This window comes from Lygodium microphyllum, chromosome 12 (assembly GCF_053477565.2).
Source record: "Lygodium microphyllum isolate KBCC chromosome 12, Lygodium_microphyllum_v1.1.10, whole genome shotgun sequence".
NCBI lineage: Eukaryota > Viridiplantae > Streptophyta > Polypodiopsida > Schizaeales > Lygodiaceae > Lygodium > Lygodium microphyllum.
This window is the reverse complement of record NC_141146.1, coordinates 24,939,461-24,957,568: the sequence shown is the minus strand read 5'-3', so window position 1 is coordinate 24,957,568 and position 18,108 is coordinate 24,939,461. Positions and strand designations below refer to the sequence as shown.

At 39.7% G+C, this 18,108-nt stretch overlaps 1 protein-coding gene across 3 annotated transcripts; it reads right to left on the bottom strand.

Annotated features, from left to right (window-relative positions):
* Positions 1-8,458: 8,458 nt before the first annotated feature.
* Positions 8,459-14,763, bottom strand: LOC148027548 (uncharacterized). Of its 3 annotated transcripts, XM_087689277.1 has the most exons (10): positions 14,660-14,732; positions 14,489-14,530; positions 13,866-14,316; positions 13,648-13,782; positions 13,361-13,546; positions 13,207-13,268; positions 10,337-10,491; positions 10,108-10,256; positions 9,689-9,823; positions 8,459-9,522 (listed from the first exon to the last, which is right to left on the bottom strand). In XM_087689277.1, exons 3-10 carry the CDS (start codon positions 14,181-14,183, stop codon positions 9,325-9,327), a joined length of 1,338 nt encoding a protein of 445 aa, XP_087545403.1. In that variant the 5' UTR covers positions 14,184-14,316; positions 14,489-14,530; positions 14,660-14,732; the 3' UTR covers positions 8,459-9,324. The 3 variants fall into 3 exon arrangements, with proteins under 3 accessions (XP_087545403.1, XP_087545400.1, XP_087545402.1); XM_087689274.1 differs by having other exon boundaries at positions 13,866-14,530; positions 14,660-14,763; XM_087689276.1 differs by lacking the exon at positions 14,660-14,732 and having other exon boundaries at positions 14,489-14,640.
* Between the last annotated feature and the right edge of the window lie 3,345 nt (positions 14,764-18,108).

The window sequence follows — 18,108 nt, the reverse complement described above, 5'->3', positions numbered from 1 at the left end:
GTTGGTCGAATATAGAGTAATCTGATTGTTGTGCGCGTCGGACTAGGCAAACAGGGTGTCCGACTAAACGGACGGTTCGATTGGGGAAGGTTATCTGTTTGGATGGTTGGGTATCCGATCGGACGGTTTGTTTGATTTTCGAGCGTCCTATTCTAGGAATCGGATATCCGATTTGACAAATGTTCGATTCTGCAATGGTCTAATTTTAAAAATTGGAGCGGGTATGTCCAATCGGACAAGGATGCTGGTCCGATTCTGTGATCCAGCATCATGATTGGATGGGTTGAGCGTATAGGTTGTGTGTTCGATTATGGGTTGTCCGATTTTCAAAATTGAACAAGGTGTCCAATCAAACTAGATAGGTTTGTTCGAGTCATCTGATTATCCTGGGGATCAGACAGGTCACTCAATCCGACTCTGGAAGTTAGACAGGTTACTCAGTTCGACTCTAAAAGTCAGACAAGTCACTCGGTCCAATTCTGGGAATCAGACACTATGGGGGGCATCCAATTCCACTGGCTGAAACGCGTGTCGATCACTTATTTACCCAATATTGAAAGTCCCGATATGCTCCGATCGATCTGAACCTGCAATCTCTCTCTCTCTCTCTCTCTCTCTCTCTCTCTCTCGCAAACTCTCCTTAATCTTTCAAATACAAAATAAGGTCTTCCTTGCCACTCGTAGCCTTTTATTGCCCTGCCCAAGTCTACACTCACCTTAGTCTTGCTTCTCTTACTAGCGTTTAATCCAAATTTTCATTTTTTGCCCTTCTTTTCCTTGTTTCAGTGTGTTATACAACAGCAGAAACCCTAATGTGTGCTCACATTGTTTGGTTCTATCCTACCTAAATGTAAACATAAATAATAAATAGGACACCTACACTACTCCAACCTGCTTTTCCAAATCTGAAAAACCAAAAACCTACTGGCTAAGGAGATCAAATACCTCTTCAAACTCCCTTGCTTCCTACCTATCTACCTCAAGCACTAGTTTGGGGAAAACCCTAATTCAATGCTCAATTCGAAGCGCGCAAGTGCTCAAGGCTTGAATCCATTGGTCCTGACAATGGAACCAAAATGTAGAGGTAATCAATCACTGAGACCCACGGACTGCTTATTGTTTCAAGCATTCCAAGCCGAGCACTAATGGCTATCTCTTACATAGCCAACACACTATCCATCTCTATGGGTGTAGTGAGCTTACCTCCATGCCCAATTGAGTTACCTCCTCTCTCGAGCACTTCACTAGCTCCATGATCCATATGCAAGCTTCAAGCGAGCTCCATCCTCAAGCTCCACGCTCCAAGCTCCATTGCCGCAAGCAAGAGAAGATAAGTGAAGAGAAGAGACGAGAAAAGAAGAAGATAGGAGAAGGTGGAGAGCTTCTCCACCACAGTCCCTCACTCTCACACACTCACTCTCTCACACTCTCACACTCCCTCTCTCACACTCTCACACTCCCTCTCTCAAGCACAAGCTCAAGCAAAGAAGAAGAAGAAGAAGAAGAAGAAGAAGAAGAAGAAGAGGAGAGCTACTTTTGGCCATACATAAGAATGAGCTTCTCATTCACTTTTCAACTTTATACACAAAACCATAAATCCCTTTTGGGTGATCATCCCCTTATCCCTTTTTTTACATGGTGGCCCTTTTTCCCATTGTCCTTCTAGCTTCCTAGCTTCCTTCCTACCACCCATCTACCTTTACAATTTGCACGGGTGAGAGCCCGATGCTCTTAAAATAAATCATGGTGTGCCTTGCACTCTTTTACAAAAGTATTGACTTGCGCTTTTCTTGTACACCTTTCTCCTTAATTTAGGACTTTCCTACACTTCTTGTGTTTCCAGATTCTTCTTTGGCATGCCTTCATCTTCCATTTCACCTTTGCCTTGGCCTTGTCTTCTACTTTAGATATTCTGGATTTTCCACCTTGTTCGTTTGAGGGTTAACACCCCCCTCCCCCCATCATTTTCTTATCTCTTATCTATTTTCTATGTAGCCACCATCTCACCATCATCAAATATAACCATCATCATCATTTTCATTAACATCAACATTATCAGCAGTTTCTTTGTTCTCTTAGTCATGTTCTTGTGAACATCAATCATTGGGCTCTACATATTGTAGTCGTCACATCATAAACCATCTTAACCATCAGTAGCATTATTCCCCCTTTTTTGAGAATCTATTTTTATCATTGTCTTTAATCATATTTAGAAGCATAAAGGAATAGAAGCTCATTTGAGGCATGAGAAAGCAAGAGTTAGTGATTATGATAGGAAGAAAAGGACTAGAGAAAGACACATTTTTTTAAGGAGAAGAGAGATAAATTGGATAGGGGAAGTTTGAGAGAGAACCAATGGTGGGATGCGAGGTAGAAGTTATGGAGTGCAAGAGGGTTGAGAGAGATAAGAACACAAGAGAGTTATGTGGGCGCACCTTTTTGTCATGAATCGCATGGTGCAAGAGCTTGATTGAGTTCCTACACCATATACACAAGAGGAAGCTCACTTAAGAATGCAAGAAGAGAGGGAGAGCACAAAATTTTTTTCTTGTTGGTTTCTTCTTCTTCTTTCACACACAATACAATGTACACAAAGTATAAATAAGACAAAACATAAAGAAAAGTGGCCTACTAAGTCAAATAGTGCATAAATGACTATACTAATCGAGTAGCACTATAACTATGCCAGTTGTAGGTAGGTACAACAAACCAAATATAATAAGTGATAAGTCAGTAGCCACGTGAGGATCATAATGACCCATCTAACCAAGCATTCCATGGTCAATGTCTACACATATTGAGCTTGCTATCTCAATACTCAACTACATCTTTGTAACTCCAAGTAAGCTTCAAAATTTTTGAAGATTCACTACACCTAATGCTTTTGTGAAAATGTCAACTATCTAATCTCGTGTGCTGACATATACCAAGCCAATCTCCCTTACAAATTTTCTCTCATAAAATAATAATGTACCTCAAGGTATTTTGTCATAGCATGAAACACTAGGTTATTAGCTAACTGTATGTTTCTCATGTTGTCATAGTGAATGACAACTGGACCATATCTCTAGACATCCAAATCACCCAATAACTTTTGCATCCATACCATCTCACATGATACCATAGCAGCACCTTTTTTGTACTCAGCCTCTATACTTAATACAATGATTATAGGTTACTTTTTGCTACTCTACCTAATTTTTGTACTATCAAGGGAAAATATGAATCCATCGGTAGATCTTCTACCAGATATGCTACCATCCAAATTTGCATCTGTGTATCCAAACACTTGTACATCCTTACTTGCCTCATAAAAAAGTCCATAATGTAAAGTGGACTTCAAATACCTCAATATGCATTCAACTGCATCCAAATGAGGCTCTCTAGGCATCTGCATAAATTGACTCACCAGGCCAACATCATAGCTCAAGCCTTATGATAGTCATGTAAATCAAACTTCTTACTATTCTCTTGAACATAGTAGGATTTTTTGTCTCATCCCCCTAACATCAGTACTCAACTTCATATTTTGCTTCAACGTCACTAAAAGAGGCTTACATGGTGGTGTCATAGCATAAGTGGACAACATATCCAAGCCATACTACCTTTGAGATAGCCATATACCATCCTCACATCTGATCACCTCAATACAAAGAAAATACCTTAGCTCCCCTAAGTCCTTCATCTCAAACTTTTTCAAAAGGTCCTTAATTTTAGCAATACTACTATTACTGTCACCTGTAATAATCAAGTCATTCACATAGATGACTATGATGACCAAACCTACATCTCTCTTTTTCACATAAAGTGAGTGATCATCAACGTTAGAAATATAAAAGCCAATGTTGACGAGATACTATCTGATCTTGTCAAACCATGCCCTATGTGCTTGCTTCAGCCTATAGAGTGCCTTCTTTAACCTGCACATATGTGGAATACTCTAAATCCTCTTAAGTTACTGTCTACTCCTTATATACCTATTCTTGCAATTCACCATGCAAGAAGGCATTCTTTACATCCATTTGCTGCAAACTCCAACCTTTGGCTCCTACACCAAAGCAATCACACATCTAATAGTTGTCATTCTAACAACTAGACTAAATGTCTCTTCATAATCTATGCCATATGTTTAAGCATAGCCTTTTGTAACCAACCTAGCCTTATACTTGCTAACAAAACAATCTATATTATGATTAATTTTGTAGACCCACTTATAGCCAATAGCTTTCTTGTCCTTAGGCAATGACACTAGATCCCAAGTCTTATTGGCCTCTAATGCAACCATCTCCTCATCCATTGTTGTATTCCATTGAGCGTGATCAACAACATCCTCAAAACAAGTGGGCTTAGCATTCTCAACCACCTTTATCGTAAAAGCATAATGGTGAGTTGCATAACCTTTGAAATCAAACCTTTTAATAGGATATCTAACCCTCTTATACTTTCATATCATTGGATTACTTATTAGTGAAGCCTTTAAATTACTATGTATTCTTTGTACACGTGGTTTATGATTCAAAATCTTTGAACCACTAGAATCTCCATCAAACTCCAAATGGCTAGCACATGCATCATTACCATCTGATACTTTTTTCTTTCCTTTGTCGTTGCTTTCAACACTTGTACATATACTTAAAGATGTGGGCTGCTCCTTAGGGCTAATTGTAGATATAGTATCAAATGATGTTTTTGATCCACTAAGGGTCTGTGATACTTACTTTTCTATCTGGATATGATCGTGATCATCATCCAATGCATCACCACTAGATGCATACCAAATGCTTATCTCATCAAGAATTACATCCTTGCTCACCTTAACTCAACTCTGAGACAAAAATAGTGATACTCTTTTTGCTTTAAAAAGTATCCAATGAAAATACATTTTTCAGTCTTTGGATCATGCTTCTTTTGCAACTCATCTAGACATTAATATATGCAATACAATCAAATAGTTTTAAGTGTGACACATCGGGTTTCTTGCCTATAATAGCGACACTCTTTTTACTTTTCATTATCATAAAATTAATACAAAATCATAAGCAAGTCTTCTGTAACCTTTCATAATAAGTGCACAGTAATACATCAAGCAACCTTTTTCACTAATTATTCAATAGTACATGTAATCTACAACCTATTAAAAACAGATAAAACTTGTGTTTACTGAGTCTTAGCAAAAACCTCAGAACTTACAAATTCAAAATGTGTAACATGTGCACTCACTTTCAGTTGACATAATAGAAATAACATATATCCTAAAACTGTTGTCTACAACCTTGAGGATCTAAAATAGGACCTGAAATGACCTTAAGTGGCAAAAAAATCAGTGAAAAATCCTTGAAGGACATAGTGATTTGCTTGTATACCAAAATTTTAAAAAAAGCTAAGATTTTTGCTCTACCCTACTTCTAGTGTCTCCATAGGCTATTGTATCCAAGAGAAAGAGTAGAAGAATGGCATATCTTCTTACCCATTGCTTACTTACTCGAATCCTTGCTTCTTCTTCTTCAGTTCAACATTCAAAACCAATCTCTCTCAGTGGCATCACTCTAATACTGTATCATGAATCACATGGTGGGAGAACTTGCTTAAGCTACTGTACCAAACACATACCATACACACAAGAGAAAGCTCACTCAAACACAAGAAGAGAGATTGGGAAAAAACATCTTATAACTAGTTTCTTCTTCTTCTTTCACACACAATAAAATGTACACAAAGTATAAATAATATACAACATAAAGGAAAGTGGCCTACTAAGGCAAATAATGGATAACTAACTATACTAATCAATTGGCATTATAACTATGCCAGATGTAGATATGTGCAACAAACCAAATATAATAAGTGATAATTCAATGGCCATGTGAGGATCATAATGATCACTGATATGCTAATTGTAGACATGCAAACCTATCTAACTAGACAATCCTTCACTAATATCTACACATGTTGAACTTGCCATCTCAACACTTATTCCTTGTTATCTTCACTTATATATGATTGTGTAGTGTGTACATATATAAGGGGTGTTTGCCCACAGCTATAGGCTATTACCTTTATCCCAATAACTTTCCATTTAAAGGCCAATGCATCTTTATGGAAGTACAAAAAGAAAGTGAAGATACTATCCAATGCACATTAACACTTTGCAGTGTGGAAAGCTCTCAAAAGATAGTGTCTTTGTGAGAAGATCTACATGGTTATCATCCATATGGATGTTGGATAATGTCAATGTACTTACCCTCAAGAACCTCCCTGATGAAGTAATATTTCACCTCAATGTGCTTTCTCTTTTATGAAAGATAGGATTATGTGCCATAAGTGAATTGCACTCTAACTATCATAGTGCAGGATTAAAGTCCTTTAAGAGTTTTGAATTTTAGATAAAATATCATTTAGGAAAGGAAAATCTAATAGTTGATGCTCTTAGCTATAAGGTTTCCTAAATATTCTAATGATAATAAAACCCTCCAAACAAACAACTCTTACCACTTTTATTTCTACACTGGAGCAATCCCATCCTTGAGACTATATTGCAAGAATTCACAATGATCTAGACTATTTTGGAATCAAGAGGATTATCCAAACAGAGAAAAAAACCTTGAAGGAAGAAGCTAGATTCAAGGAGTATCATCTCCAAGGAAAGCTCCTATTATATTACCAATATAGATTGTGAATTCTCGAAGATTGGGAGCTCAAGAAAAATATCCTTTGGAAGTCATATGAGAGTCCCATGGTTGGATATCCTCGCTATGCAAATATCTTAAATCCTGCAAGAAGAAGCTCCTACTTGCCTAGGATGAAAGCAGATTGCTTTGCTATGTTAATCAATGCTTAAGCTATTAAAGAGTGAAGGAAAAATGAATCAAGCTACCCAGTGAATTATATCCTCTTAATATTCCCCAAATGAAATGGGAATATATCAAGATGAATTTTATGTTTTGATCTACAATGTAAGTATGTCCCCTACAATACCTAAGTCTCCTACTAGATGAGTAGGCCATATAGCTTCCTTGCAAGCTTCTATGGCTACGACATAAGCCATACAAAGCTTTGCCCAATGAAATTAGAGCATTGGCCCATAAAATCACTATGAACGAAATCAAGACATTTTGATCCTCTACTCCCACTACCTCTTTTATGTGATATTTTTGTTTACTTTCCAAAGAGACAATGCTCACAAGGCCAAGATCAAACAAATTTAGATAATAATTGGTGACCATTAACTAAGATAGAGGCTTCATTGGCCCATGGTAAGTTTTGGGATAGAAGATCTTAATTCTAGATAAGAGGTAGTGCAAATTTTGTGAAAGCTAGGATCCCATAAGGATTTTAATAAAAGAATCAAACCCTAATTAGAAGGAACTCTTTTTTTTTTCATGTGCTTAAAGGAACATGCAACAAACATCTTGTAAAAAGACTAATTAAGAAAATAAAACTAAAGGTGTTAGATGCATGGGTGTAAAAGCAAGTGGATAGTGATTCCAACAACCCTATCCTAAGGATGGGTAAATCCAAATAGTCAAGTAGCTTTATATGTGATTGTTTTGGGATATAGCTAATTAATTATGATTATCTTAGTAGAATATGAGAATCTAGACCAACATTGTTCTAGGGAAATAATGTATGGTGGAGGAGTGACCTTTGAGGCCGTAGAAGATTAAAAGACTACCACACTCTATGAATCAACTATGATGTTACTTACTCTTTGAGAAACTACAAAGTGGTCTCTCTAGAATGGGTGTTAGATCTTATTCAAGAAAACCGTAGAAGTAAAGGAACGCTTACATTGGTTTTTTGGATTGAGGCCTTAACGCTTCCATGCAGGGTAAACCCAAAGACCATTGAATTGGAAAAGTCTTAGAATTCCAATTGTCCTTTTTGAAGAATTCACATTTTGAAAGAATGTAAGGAAGAAACCTCTTGACAAGTAAGGGTTTGAATAGCAGTGTAATGTAGAACTTGCAACATATTGATTCTAGAGCTTCATTTAGCACTTGGAAGAGAAGGCTTAAAAGAAACTAGAGTACTGCCATTTATTTCAAGTGCAATGTTTTGGTTTGGAGGGTTGGTGCAGCCAATCCCCCCACAAAGGATCATATAGAAAAAGAAAAGCAAGTTTCTTCTCTTCAACTTGTTTGCAAAAGAGAGAATTAAATAGTCAAGCATATACTTTGGGATTGTACTAGAGTCTTGGTAGTTTGGACTAAGCTAATGTAGAATATTGGCTACTAGGATTTTCATAGCAATATTAGGGCACAAACTAATATTAATGATAAATCTGCAAAGTTTGAGATATCATCCAAGCTTTAGTTATTGAGAGAATTGGGAAGTACACAAATGATCTCTTCTTTGACAAGTTTTAGCCCAATTTTGAATGATAAATTCATACTACATTAATCAAGCCATTTGACAACACCGGTAGGAAAATGCTCCCCTTCAAATTTGTTACTAGTACCCTAAATGGGCAATGTACGTATTTTAACTTGTCAAGTATGATCTATGCATTTTGCATTAGAAAACATTAGCCAAGGAATGCATATTGAAATATACACCCACTCACTCGAAGTCTAGTCAAATCTTGAAACGCAAATGTTGATGATCTGTATCGAATTCCCGATTACAATAAACATGGGTACATTCAATCTCAGTAGAGTGTAGAAAAATGGCTATGCTGAGATGTGAACTTGTTCTCTAGGAAATTTCATGTCCCCTTCACCTCCTTTGGTTAAATTTTCCTACATGATAGCCTTAGTGAATGTTCGCCTTGCATGTGTCAACTTACTACTTTTCACAAGTATCTACGATCTTTATCTCAATCTCTTTGCAATATAGTGGAGGCCTTATTGGAATGATTCAATTCCTTGGTCCATACTCCATCTGATTGTTGAGCTCATCTCCTTTTAGGGGTATACACATGCGCACACAAGAATACTTCCCTTCATCTACACAAACAAACATGCACACACACGCCTGAGCTAAGAAGATCATCGCGTAGCAAAGCTTCGTTTCATTCCATCAAGTTTGTCCTCTTTGATTTTCTAGTTTTGATTCCTGTAAATCCATCCATTATCATCTTGTATCATTCCTTAACATCTTTAAGGTAGATGTAGGATTTAAATGTTCACCTTGCCTTATCACGAGCCCTTGTGATTAGATCACTCTGTTCACCTAACATTTGTAAATTTCAACTCAATGACATCTCATTCTAGCAAGATCTTTCAAGGCTTTGTGCAAATCACATGAGAACAATGGCCTCAGCGTATCAATTGATGATCTCCTTCGGAGGGTCATCTACTGGCTCAGCAGATGATGTGTGAAAGCCTAACAGGGCCATGGCACTTGAGGACTTATGGCTGTAATAAGACCAGAGTCTCCATTCAAAATGTAGACGTCTGCAGGAGTGTACATGCTGGAGGTGCTAGCTTCTGGCCCCAGAAACTGACTGGCAGGCTGGATGAGACGACACCCATGCCCACACTTAATGCTTAACACTCGAGGACCGTGCCGAAGCGTCCAGATCTGCAGTGGTGTTCAACATTATTTGCACAAAACCTGTCAGTAAAAATGCATTATTTGCACAAAACCTGCAGTGGTGTTCAACATTATTTGCACAAAACCTGTCAGTAAAAATACATACAACCCAGAACAGAGAAGGACAAGCAGATTGGTGTTTTGGAAGCATAACCTCAATGATCCCCCTACGTGGAGCATGCATAGCAAGACATAGTGTTAGATGTCGCTTGCTCTGTTGTCTTGGGCTGTAAGAATTGGATGCTCTAGATGGTACTTCCAAAAAGAAGCAATATGCATCACGGTAGCCCTGCGCGCACAGTGTCACACTGCATTTGTGAGTTGTCTTGAGAGAAGTACATAATTGTTCTGTGATGTTTGAGTCCCTATCTTCCAACTAAACTGCACTTTCAGCTTCCCTGTGATATTGAAACTTCTATTTCTTAACCAAAGATAATTCAATATGACCCCCTAAACAAAGCAGGCTGAAAATCAATAGGAAATACATCTCTAATTTCTTAACAAGAATGATTTGGACGGAAAACAAAGAGAGTCATTGCAGATTTGCATTTGCAACTTCACTACAATTCTGACCTTCCATAGCCTTATCACCACCAATGCCCTTGTGTCAATCAAAAGTATGCGACCGAGCGAGTCTGTAACCGCTGCCAAGCTGCCACTTGGTGATAGTGTGATCTTCTCCCCTCTCCTTGGGTGATCCACCAATGATGTCATAAGGGTTACTGGAAAATGAACAAGGCAAGCCACCTATCATGTTTTGAATTAGGTAACAGGTTATAGGAGAAAAAGGTCCGCACTTCACCTTCCCCAAACTCTTGAACTTTGGCATCCACCCTTGGCTGCTCAGGTTCATGTCCCCACCAATATCTCTTCAATGCTGCTAAGGTTGACAGTGTGGCTGGCACTAATATCTTCAAAATGTTGCCGATAATAGAACCAGTGTTGTCCTCTACAAGCCTGCCAGTTAAAAACATTAAATGCCTCAAAGTAAACTTCACGGGAACTGATAGAGTTTCCACATTCACAAAGTGAATGAGGTATCACATAGACAAGGCAATACACTGAACTTCTCTAAAAGGATCTCTCCCATGCAACTCCTGCTTTCAGCCCCAAATTCCTCAAGTGTTTTCACAAATAGCAAGGTTCAATTCCATATTAAAGGGATAATTTTGGGAGGCAACATATGCCTGAAGTAATCCTGCACTGAAACATCATTGAATAAAGCCAGCTAGTTGATCAAGTCCATGAGTTCGATCACTGTTAAGCATATGCCACATGCAGTTGACAGATATCACCAAATATGATACCTTTCAGCTGCAAATTCAACATGAGTTTTACAGTTTTTTGACCAGAACATGCAGATGAGCTGCAGAAAGAACACAAAGCATTTAAAGTCGGGACTTCTTTTAACTACAAAAAATCAGAAGTGTCTGCAATTAAAAGCATGGAATTCCATCACTCCCAAACTCTCTGCTTTAGATTACAAGAGAAAAACATGTCTTTGTCCTTATGTTTGTTAAATAAATCCCAGTTATACTTTTGCAGATGAGTTTCTGAACCATGGTCCCAGCCCGCCTTTCACTCAGAAACTCCATTCCTACGAGTTTCCATTCACTCATCTCCTAATATTTCGCCCAGTATCACGCAAAGGCTTCTTTCATATGGTGCTGGTTTGCTGATTTTCTTACAACATTTGGCACCCTACTATCATCATATCATCCACAAAGTACCAAAATAAGCAAGGAGCCATCGCGGGCTTTCTTCGTGTAAAGACACGGATCCATAGCACTCCTACTATAGCCCTGTGACTACATAAAGGCATCAAACTTATGATATCACTCCCTAGGTGCCTGCTTCAAGCCATAAAGACTTTTCTTCAACTTGCTTGCACACTAGGTGCTCCCGGCCAGGTTCTGCAAAGCCCTTAGGCTACTCCATGTATATCTCATCATGCAAATCCTCATGCAAGAATGCAGTCTTGACATCCATATGATACATGTCCAAGTCAAGCTGCGCGACTAAGGCCAAAACCAAGCGTAGGGTGGTCATCTTGACCACAGGAGAGTCATTTTCTAGCTGTTTCAATTTCCTAGTCTTTATCTATTTCCGTTGCAGCAGATGTGGCCATTTCTATTGCATGTGACTACAATGTAAGTATAGCATGCCTTGCCTTTTCCAAAAACCTGGTACCAAGAGTCAACTCCCAAGTTCTTGAGTAGTTTTTGGTCATTTGGATCACATGTTACAACCCCTTCCTATTTGTTTATCTACCCCTCCTGACCCTTGTCTGACAATACTAGTGTTATCAAAGGTATTAGCATAAGATTATTTGGACAGTGGATCTGTTCAACACTCTGCACACAGAAGGGTGCTTCATTGAGCTGCTCTTCTCTCTGAGAATGGAGGTCTGCCTTTGCACATGGCCATAAACTTTGACACCAAATCAAGAATCTGTCCGTCTCACATTGTCCATTTATCTGAAGATGACACGAAGAGAAATGATTCACCTCCAAATAATGCTTCCGAGAAGAATATGTTTAGTCTTTGGATCTGTCTCCACTACATGCTTTCACTGTCTATTGATTTTTTTGGCACAAACATATTTGCCATATATAGTCCTTTTATTAAGCAGGAAAATGGATGATTTTCCGTACATATCCAGAACAGTCAATATGGTGCCATCTCCATTAGTTGTCTTTACAATTCCGTGCTAAATTATATGGCTATGCTTTCTCACGGTTCCTCTGGTATTGAAAGAGGTTGGAATAACCTTGGAACCTTGTGTCTACATTTTCAGAAACCATGCATTCTGTAATGAAAACCTCAATGTCATTGCTTAGACTTAGCAAAATTCCTTTCCAACCTAAGTGGATGAAAGAATTTGCATGTCTCAGACAAGGAGTAACTCTAGAGTTAGTTAACAAGTAACTAAACCTTATATACTTTTTCATTGAGAGCCCCTAGAGTGGCTGCCTATAGTCAGAGACCACCATGATTGGCTAACCTGGCTGACCATGTTAGTTGACATGGCCACTGTGTCCCGCTGTTACTAACCTCACTGTCTGTTGTCACATTGGCTGCAATCGCGTTGGCAACTTGTCCACTCATTCGCCCCAACACCTACTCCTTTATCTACCACACTAGGACCCACTATACTAGTGATAATACTAGTACTTTTAGGATCTTTTTTGAGTCTAATGTAAATCAATCTTGAGCTCTTATGCAATTTTTCACACTCATGCAATTTTGTGTAGTCCCTCACACAGATCCCTTCAAAATTATCATGTAAGAGAGAGTTTTGCAGTTTTGAGTTGACAGGTCTGCCTACAAAGTTTCAAGGATACACCTTTTCCAGATTCAGAAGTTGAACAAGGTGCATGAGGGCAAATTGTGCAGGCTAGAAATCAGTCCCCATCCCTTATAGACTCCTTTCATCTACCAGTATTGCAAACACCATGAACTCTTCCCCTTCTCTGTCTCATTCATTAACTTTCTTGTCAACAACCACCCTCCCAACATCCAACATCTATACATGTTGCAAAGTACTGCATAATTTTCCATCCATCAAGATTGTGATCAGACCCACTTCAAATAAACAATATCTCTTCTCATTTAAATTCATGCATGAGAGCTATTATCTTGCTGGCCTGGTTAAAGTAAGTGCAGAATTACCTGTGCACAGCAAACACATATTCAGGCCCAACTGTGATACCACAAAAATGCCTTCTCCTTGACTGCAAGATCTGACACCTGCTATGGTAAGCATAAGCAAGAAAATGTTTTCATTTCTAAAACATTGGCAATCTGGACCTTGTGAAATGCCTACCTGACCAAATAAAGGTGGCCCTACAATACCAGCCAGCACTCCATCAACCCATGTAGGAGCCCCAGTTAAAGTTCTACTCACGTTCCATACCTGATGCGGCACTCTAACAGATTTCTCACTATAAGAGCCACTTTTTCCCAAACGCAACCATTCCTCAGCAGCACGCATACAACTTTGCAGCACAGTCTAAGCCACAATCATTTGTGAAAGTCACGTATAAATTTGAACTTTAAAGCCTAAACAAATCTCCCTAGGGCAGAACCATCAATAAGTTTGTTGGGCAAAACCTGCAAATCTGACACGTCAATGCGAGCTATTGCCCTGGAGTATATGACACAAATTTCTTCTGTGCAGTTCCATTTTGAAGGTTTGACATGTCTTCTTTTTACTTGCAGCTGCAAAACTGGGCTGTTCTGAAATGCCTGTAACATAGATTTCTCACAGATGTCATTGGGGTAAACAAAGTTATTTCTCCAGAAGAGCTGACAAGTTAGATATGGCTTACCTGCTTCAATAACAAACTGCCTGAGCTGGAGTAGAATAAGACCGATCCCTGTGTGGTTCCAAGTGCAAGGACTGGCCATGCTCTGAAGACCAGCCATTGGATAGCCTTGATCTGATGCCTCTCTTCCCCTCTAGGTAAACTTATATAAACAGGGGCACAATGCCTTTCACTCTCCTCTGCCCTTCTCCATATCATGATCAGAGCCATTCTGGATTTAGCCATGGCCAAAAGATCCCTACACATAGCTATCAACCAAGATGGATCTTTGATCCACCCTTCGAAACCTGCATCGAAAAAGCCATGGTGCGATGTGGCCATGATCTTAACAAAGGTCTCAGAGGGGCCTGATTCATATGCCTGAGCTGATCAAACGAGCATCTAAAGCAAGTCAACAAGCTCTGAGGGTCCATGGCTGTGTAGTGCCACCAACTCCATGGAGGCACTACCCATCCTGTCGGCAAAGAGTCAGAAATCCTTCAATTAAGTCTGTTAATGTACATGGTGCAGGAAGAAAACCCTTACATGACAGACCGGTCCAGACTCCAGTATGTGGATTAAGTATGTTAATTTACATGGTGCAGGAAAGTATGTGACTTGACATGGCGCAGGAAGAAACCCCTTACATGACAGAACAGTCCAGACTACAGTATGGTGAGATTAATGTCCTGCATTGAGCAAGGAAGAATCCCATTATATGGCAGACCATCGCAGTAATATGGTGATTATGTGTGCTGAAGTGAGTATTTCCTTCACATGGCAGACATGATTGCAAGGTGCAGTAAGAATCCCCTTACTCAAGAGACCAGTCTCAGCATCCCCTTTCATGGCACGCCAATGCAGCATGCTGAGCCTGCGTCTCGAGACAGCATTGCACGAGTGCATGTGACGCTATATCTCCATTCCTTACATGTATCACACTCCACCACCTTTAGCATATTAGTAAGTACTACCCTTCAAGCAGGGATCTACCCTTCACAAGAAGGGTAATATTAAACTTTTCCCTTTAAGGAAAAGCATAATACATATACTATAATCCTAACCTCTCTTCTATTCCTATCAAAGTTGTAGTCAGAAAACAAGCTTAACTCCTCGCAAAAATTTAAAAGATCTTCATTCAACACCTTCATTTAGAATCATCTATTAGTATATACACCTTCCCAAGAATTTGCAAGACGCAATGATTGGTGAGTTTTCGATGCATCCTAGTTAAAATCAATTAGGCAATATTGGCATAACCACCTCTCTATGATGCACATAACCATGCCCTCAGCTAATTCATCCACTTTTGAGTTATTCTATCAGCACTTGTGCAAGATTTTATTAATTTAATAACCACCTTGAGGGCCTGTAAACTAAGGTGATCCGATGCATATCCAACCTGATGCCAAAAGACAATTACAACACTACAAAGTTCCACTACAAGATATAGGCCTTATACCGATGTTAAAAGTGACGAAAATGTAAATAAAGAAATTTGCCCTCGTCGTCGCAAAAAGTGTCGTTATTGGTGACGCCATAGAATAGTCAGTATTAGTGTCGTTATCAGTGCCGCTATTTGCGTTGATATACGACGCTAATAACGATGCTGATAACAACGCTTTGCGATGCTAATAACGACGTGTGCAAGTAAATTTGCGATGCTAATAGCGACGGTAACAGGGAAAAAAAATTGATAGTTTCTGCATTGTGTACAATACTCGTGTAAATAAAGACAAAGTATACTTAAATCATAACACTGATACATAAAATAAATACATGATCGCATAATGAAAGTGACTGGTACAATCATGGCAAGATATCACTACTACATAGAAAATGTCTACATAGATTAGGTGACAAAAAAAGAAGGGTGTGTGAGCTCCAGGGATCCAAGGGCGAGCTATAGATCCTCGCCATCTGAAAGCTCGTCCTGCCGCAAAGGAGCATCGAACGGACTCTACAAAAAAAGAAACAACTAGACATCAGTCCACCATACAATAATGCATTCTAATTAAACATGGTAACTACCGATAAGAAAGATAAGTGACTTATAGGGCCGCCGCGTCTATACAATCGGTCGATCAATGCAGTGAGACCATGACTCTCTGCATATCGAGTCTCAAGGCCGGTTAGATCGCGATTTGTAATGGAGTGCTGCAAAGGAAACAAAATACTAACTGTTAGAAACATGATTGTTAGTACAAAGGATATTGCAAAAAAATAAGCAAGCAAAAAAAAAAAAAAACTTACAAAGTCCTCTAGATATGTCTTGTGGCCGCCACTCCCAAGATGATGGACCACTCCTGCCTCTAGTCGTGCCCTCGCCGCCTCGCACTGCTGACTCCAACGTCCTAGAAAATCTGTAGCCTTCTCCCTCAGTCAGCTCGCCAATCGTCCGCTTCTAGCCACTCGGGCTTTGCAACCCCACTCTTGAGTGCCTTGCGTGCGTCCGATCGTCTGTGTGACATATATGCACGCATGCACTCCATCATCCAGCTCGTAGAAAACCTATCTACTGTGGCTGGTACCGGAAACACCTCATACAAGGATGCTACTATGTAGTCATTGCTCCCCTCTTGTATGTTTTTCCAATGATCCAAGACGTTGTGCCGAAAAACTTGTTGGCACAACTCTCTTATGCGAGCCATCACCCTTCTCCCCTCATCATTCATGATGGCGGCTCCTAACCTATCATCTACAAGATAGGTATACCCCTCTGGGATATGCCTAAGATGGGTCCTCTCCCACTTGCGACCACGCTCCTGGACATATCCAAGAGATCCCTGTACATCTGGTATACCGACCAGGGTAGTATCTATCGGAGTAGCACTCATAGGGGTGCCACCTGCAGATGGCTGAGCAAAAGCCAGAGTAACTAGAGTAGACGTCCCCACAGGTGTGACAAATCCCGGAGGTGACGCAACTCCAACAGAACGACGAGATGGAGACACCGCGCCTGTGCCTCCACAACAACCACCTGAGCCATGCTCTCTGGAACCGCTACGAGAGCGAGGAGTAGCATGTGTATTTCGAGCCGACCGCAGGCTCACTGCATCCGTATATCTGCAGCATCCCCTTGACCCTGAAGCATTCCCTCCGTCTGGCCAAAGTCTGGAGCATCGACTTCGTCTGCTTGAAGTTGAACCATCTGATCGTGCCAAAGTAGATCTAATAGAGCGGCCTGACGATGTCTGAGACAGCTCCTGGTCCGCCATGTCTCTGAATCTCGCAATCTGATCTAGAGATATACGTGTGAAGATATCCTACAACTTCTCATCGCTCATCCCTGGACTCATCCTGATGATCTAAGTATCCACAAAGGTCACCTGCACCACAGACAAAAAATGATGTTAGCATAATCAATTTAAATCACACAAAGCATGGTAATATAAATCTTAAAAAAATGATCTTACTTAAAATGCATATCTTATATACCCTTATAAGCGATTAGTCAACGAATTCAGTAAGTGGATGCTCCAAGTATGAAGTATTCTATGGTCCCATGTCAATCTCTTGACATAACTCGGCATAAACTGAAAGATCGATAGACATGTTACCAAAAAAGGATGAGTCCACCTCGTTCTCAAAGAATTCTTGGACTCCTGTATTTCCATCATTGTTACCCGATGGTGGCTCTGCTACATGCTCCAAGCTTTCGGTGGCCTCCACCCCTTGCAATATCGACCCCTCTATTTGCATATTGTCCTTATCTATTCTCAAAACATTGCTTTGATCATATACTCTCGTACTTCGGGGAGCTGAAGGTATAACATACCACCATCGAGGTTGTCGGGGGTTTGGATAGAAGATTACCTGTTCACAAACATGTACAAGAGTGATTTAACTATTTTGACATGTACCATGTCGTAATACAATTAACAAATAAATGAGTTCATGCACCTGTTCACAATGGGCCGGCAACACAAAGGTGTCGCGCAAATCCGTCTATTTTTTTTCGACATCTATTTCGAGAAATCCAGATGGACCTCGTCAAACTGTTGCTCCAGCTCTTTCAAGTACCACTTTGAACCACTGCACATCGAATAGTATCATGGAGAAGCTATGGTAATCCACTGTAACAATACTTTACAAGTTCCCAAAATACTCTATCTCATCTATAACTGTGTTTGGATCCGTTGCTCATCGTCAGCTCTCTTGCTCAAACCTTGCCATGATACCACAGTCTGTTGTGGAGCACATTTTGTCAATACGCTCCACATAAAAATGTCATCAGTGCGACCACGTTGCATTATATATTTTATAC

What these genes read in the sequence shown, in the direction of transcription:
- LOC148027548 (XM_087689274.1), bottom strand. Translation starts at nt 14,183, where the DNA reads ATGGCCACATCGCACCATGGCTTTTTCGATGCAGGTTTCGAAGGGTGG. An exon ending in AGTTCAAGAGTTTGGGGAAG is followed by an intron (nt 10,257 to 10,336) that starts GTGAAGTGCGGA and finishes TTCATTTTCCAG; the next exon opens with TAACCCTTATGACATCATTG. An exon ending in TGGTGATAAGGCTATGGAAG is followed by an intron (nt 9,824 to 10,107) that starts GTCAGAATTGTA and finishes CTGTGCGCGCAG; the next exon opens with GGCTACCGTGATGCATATTG.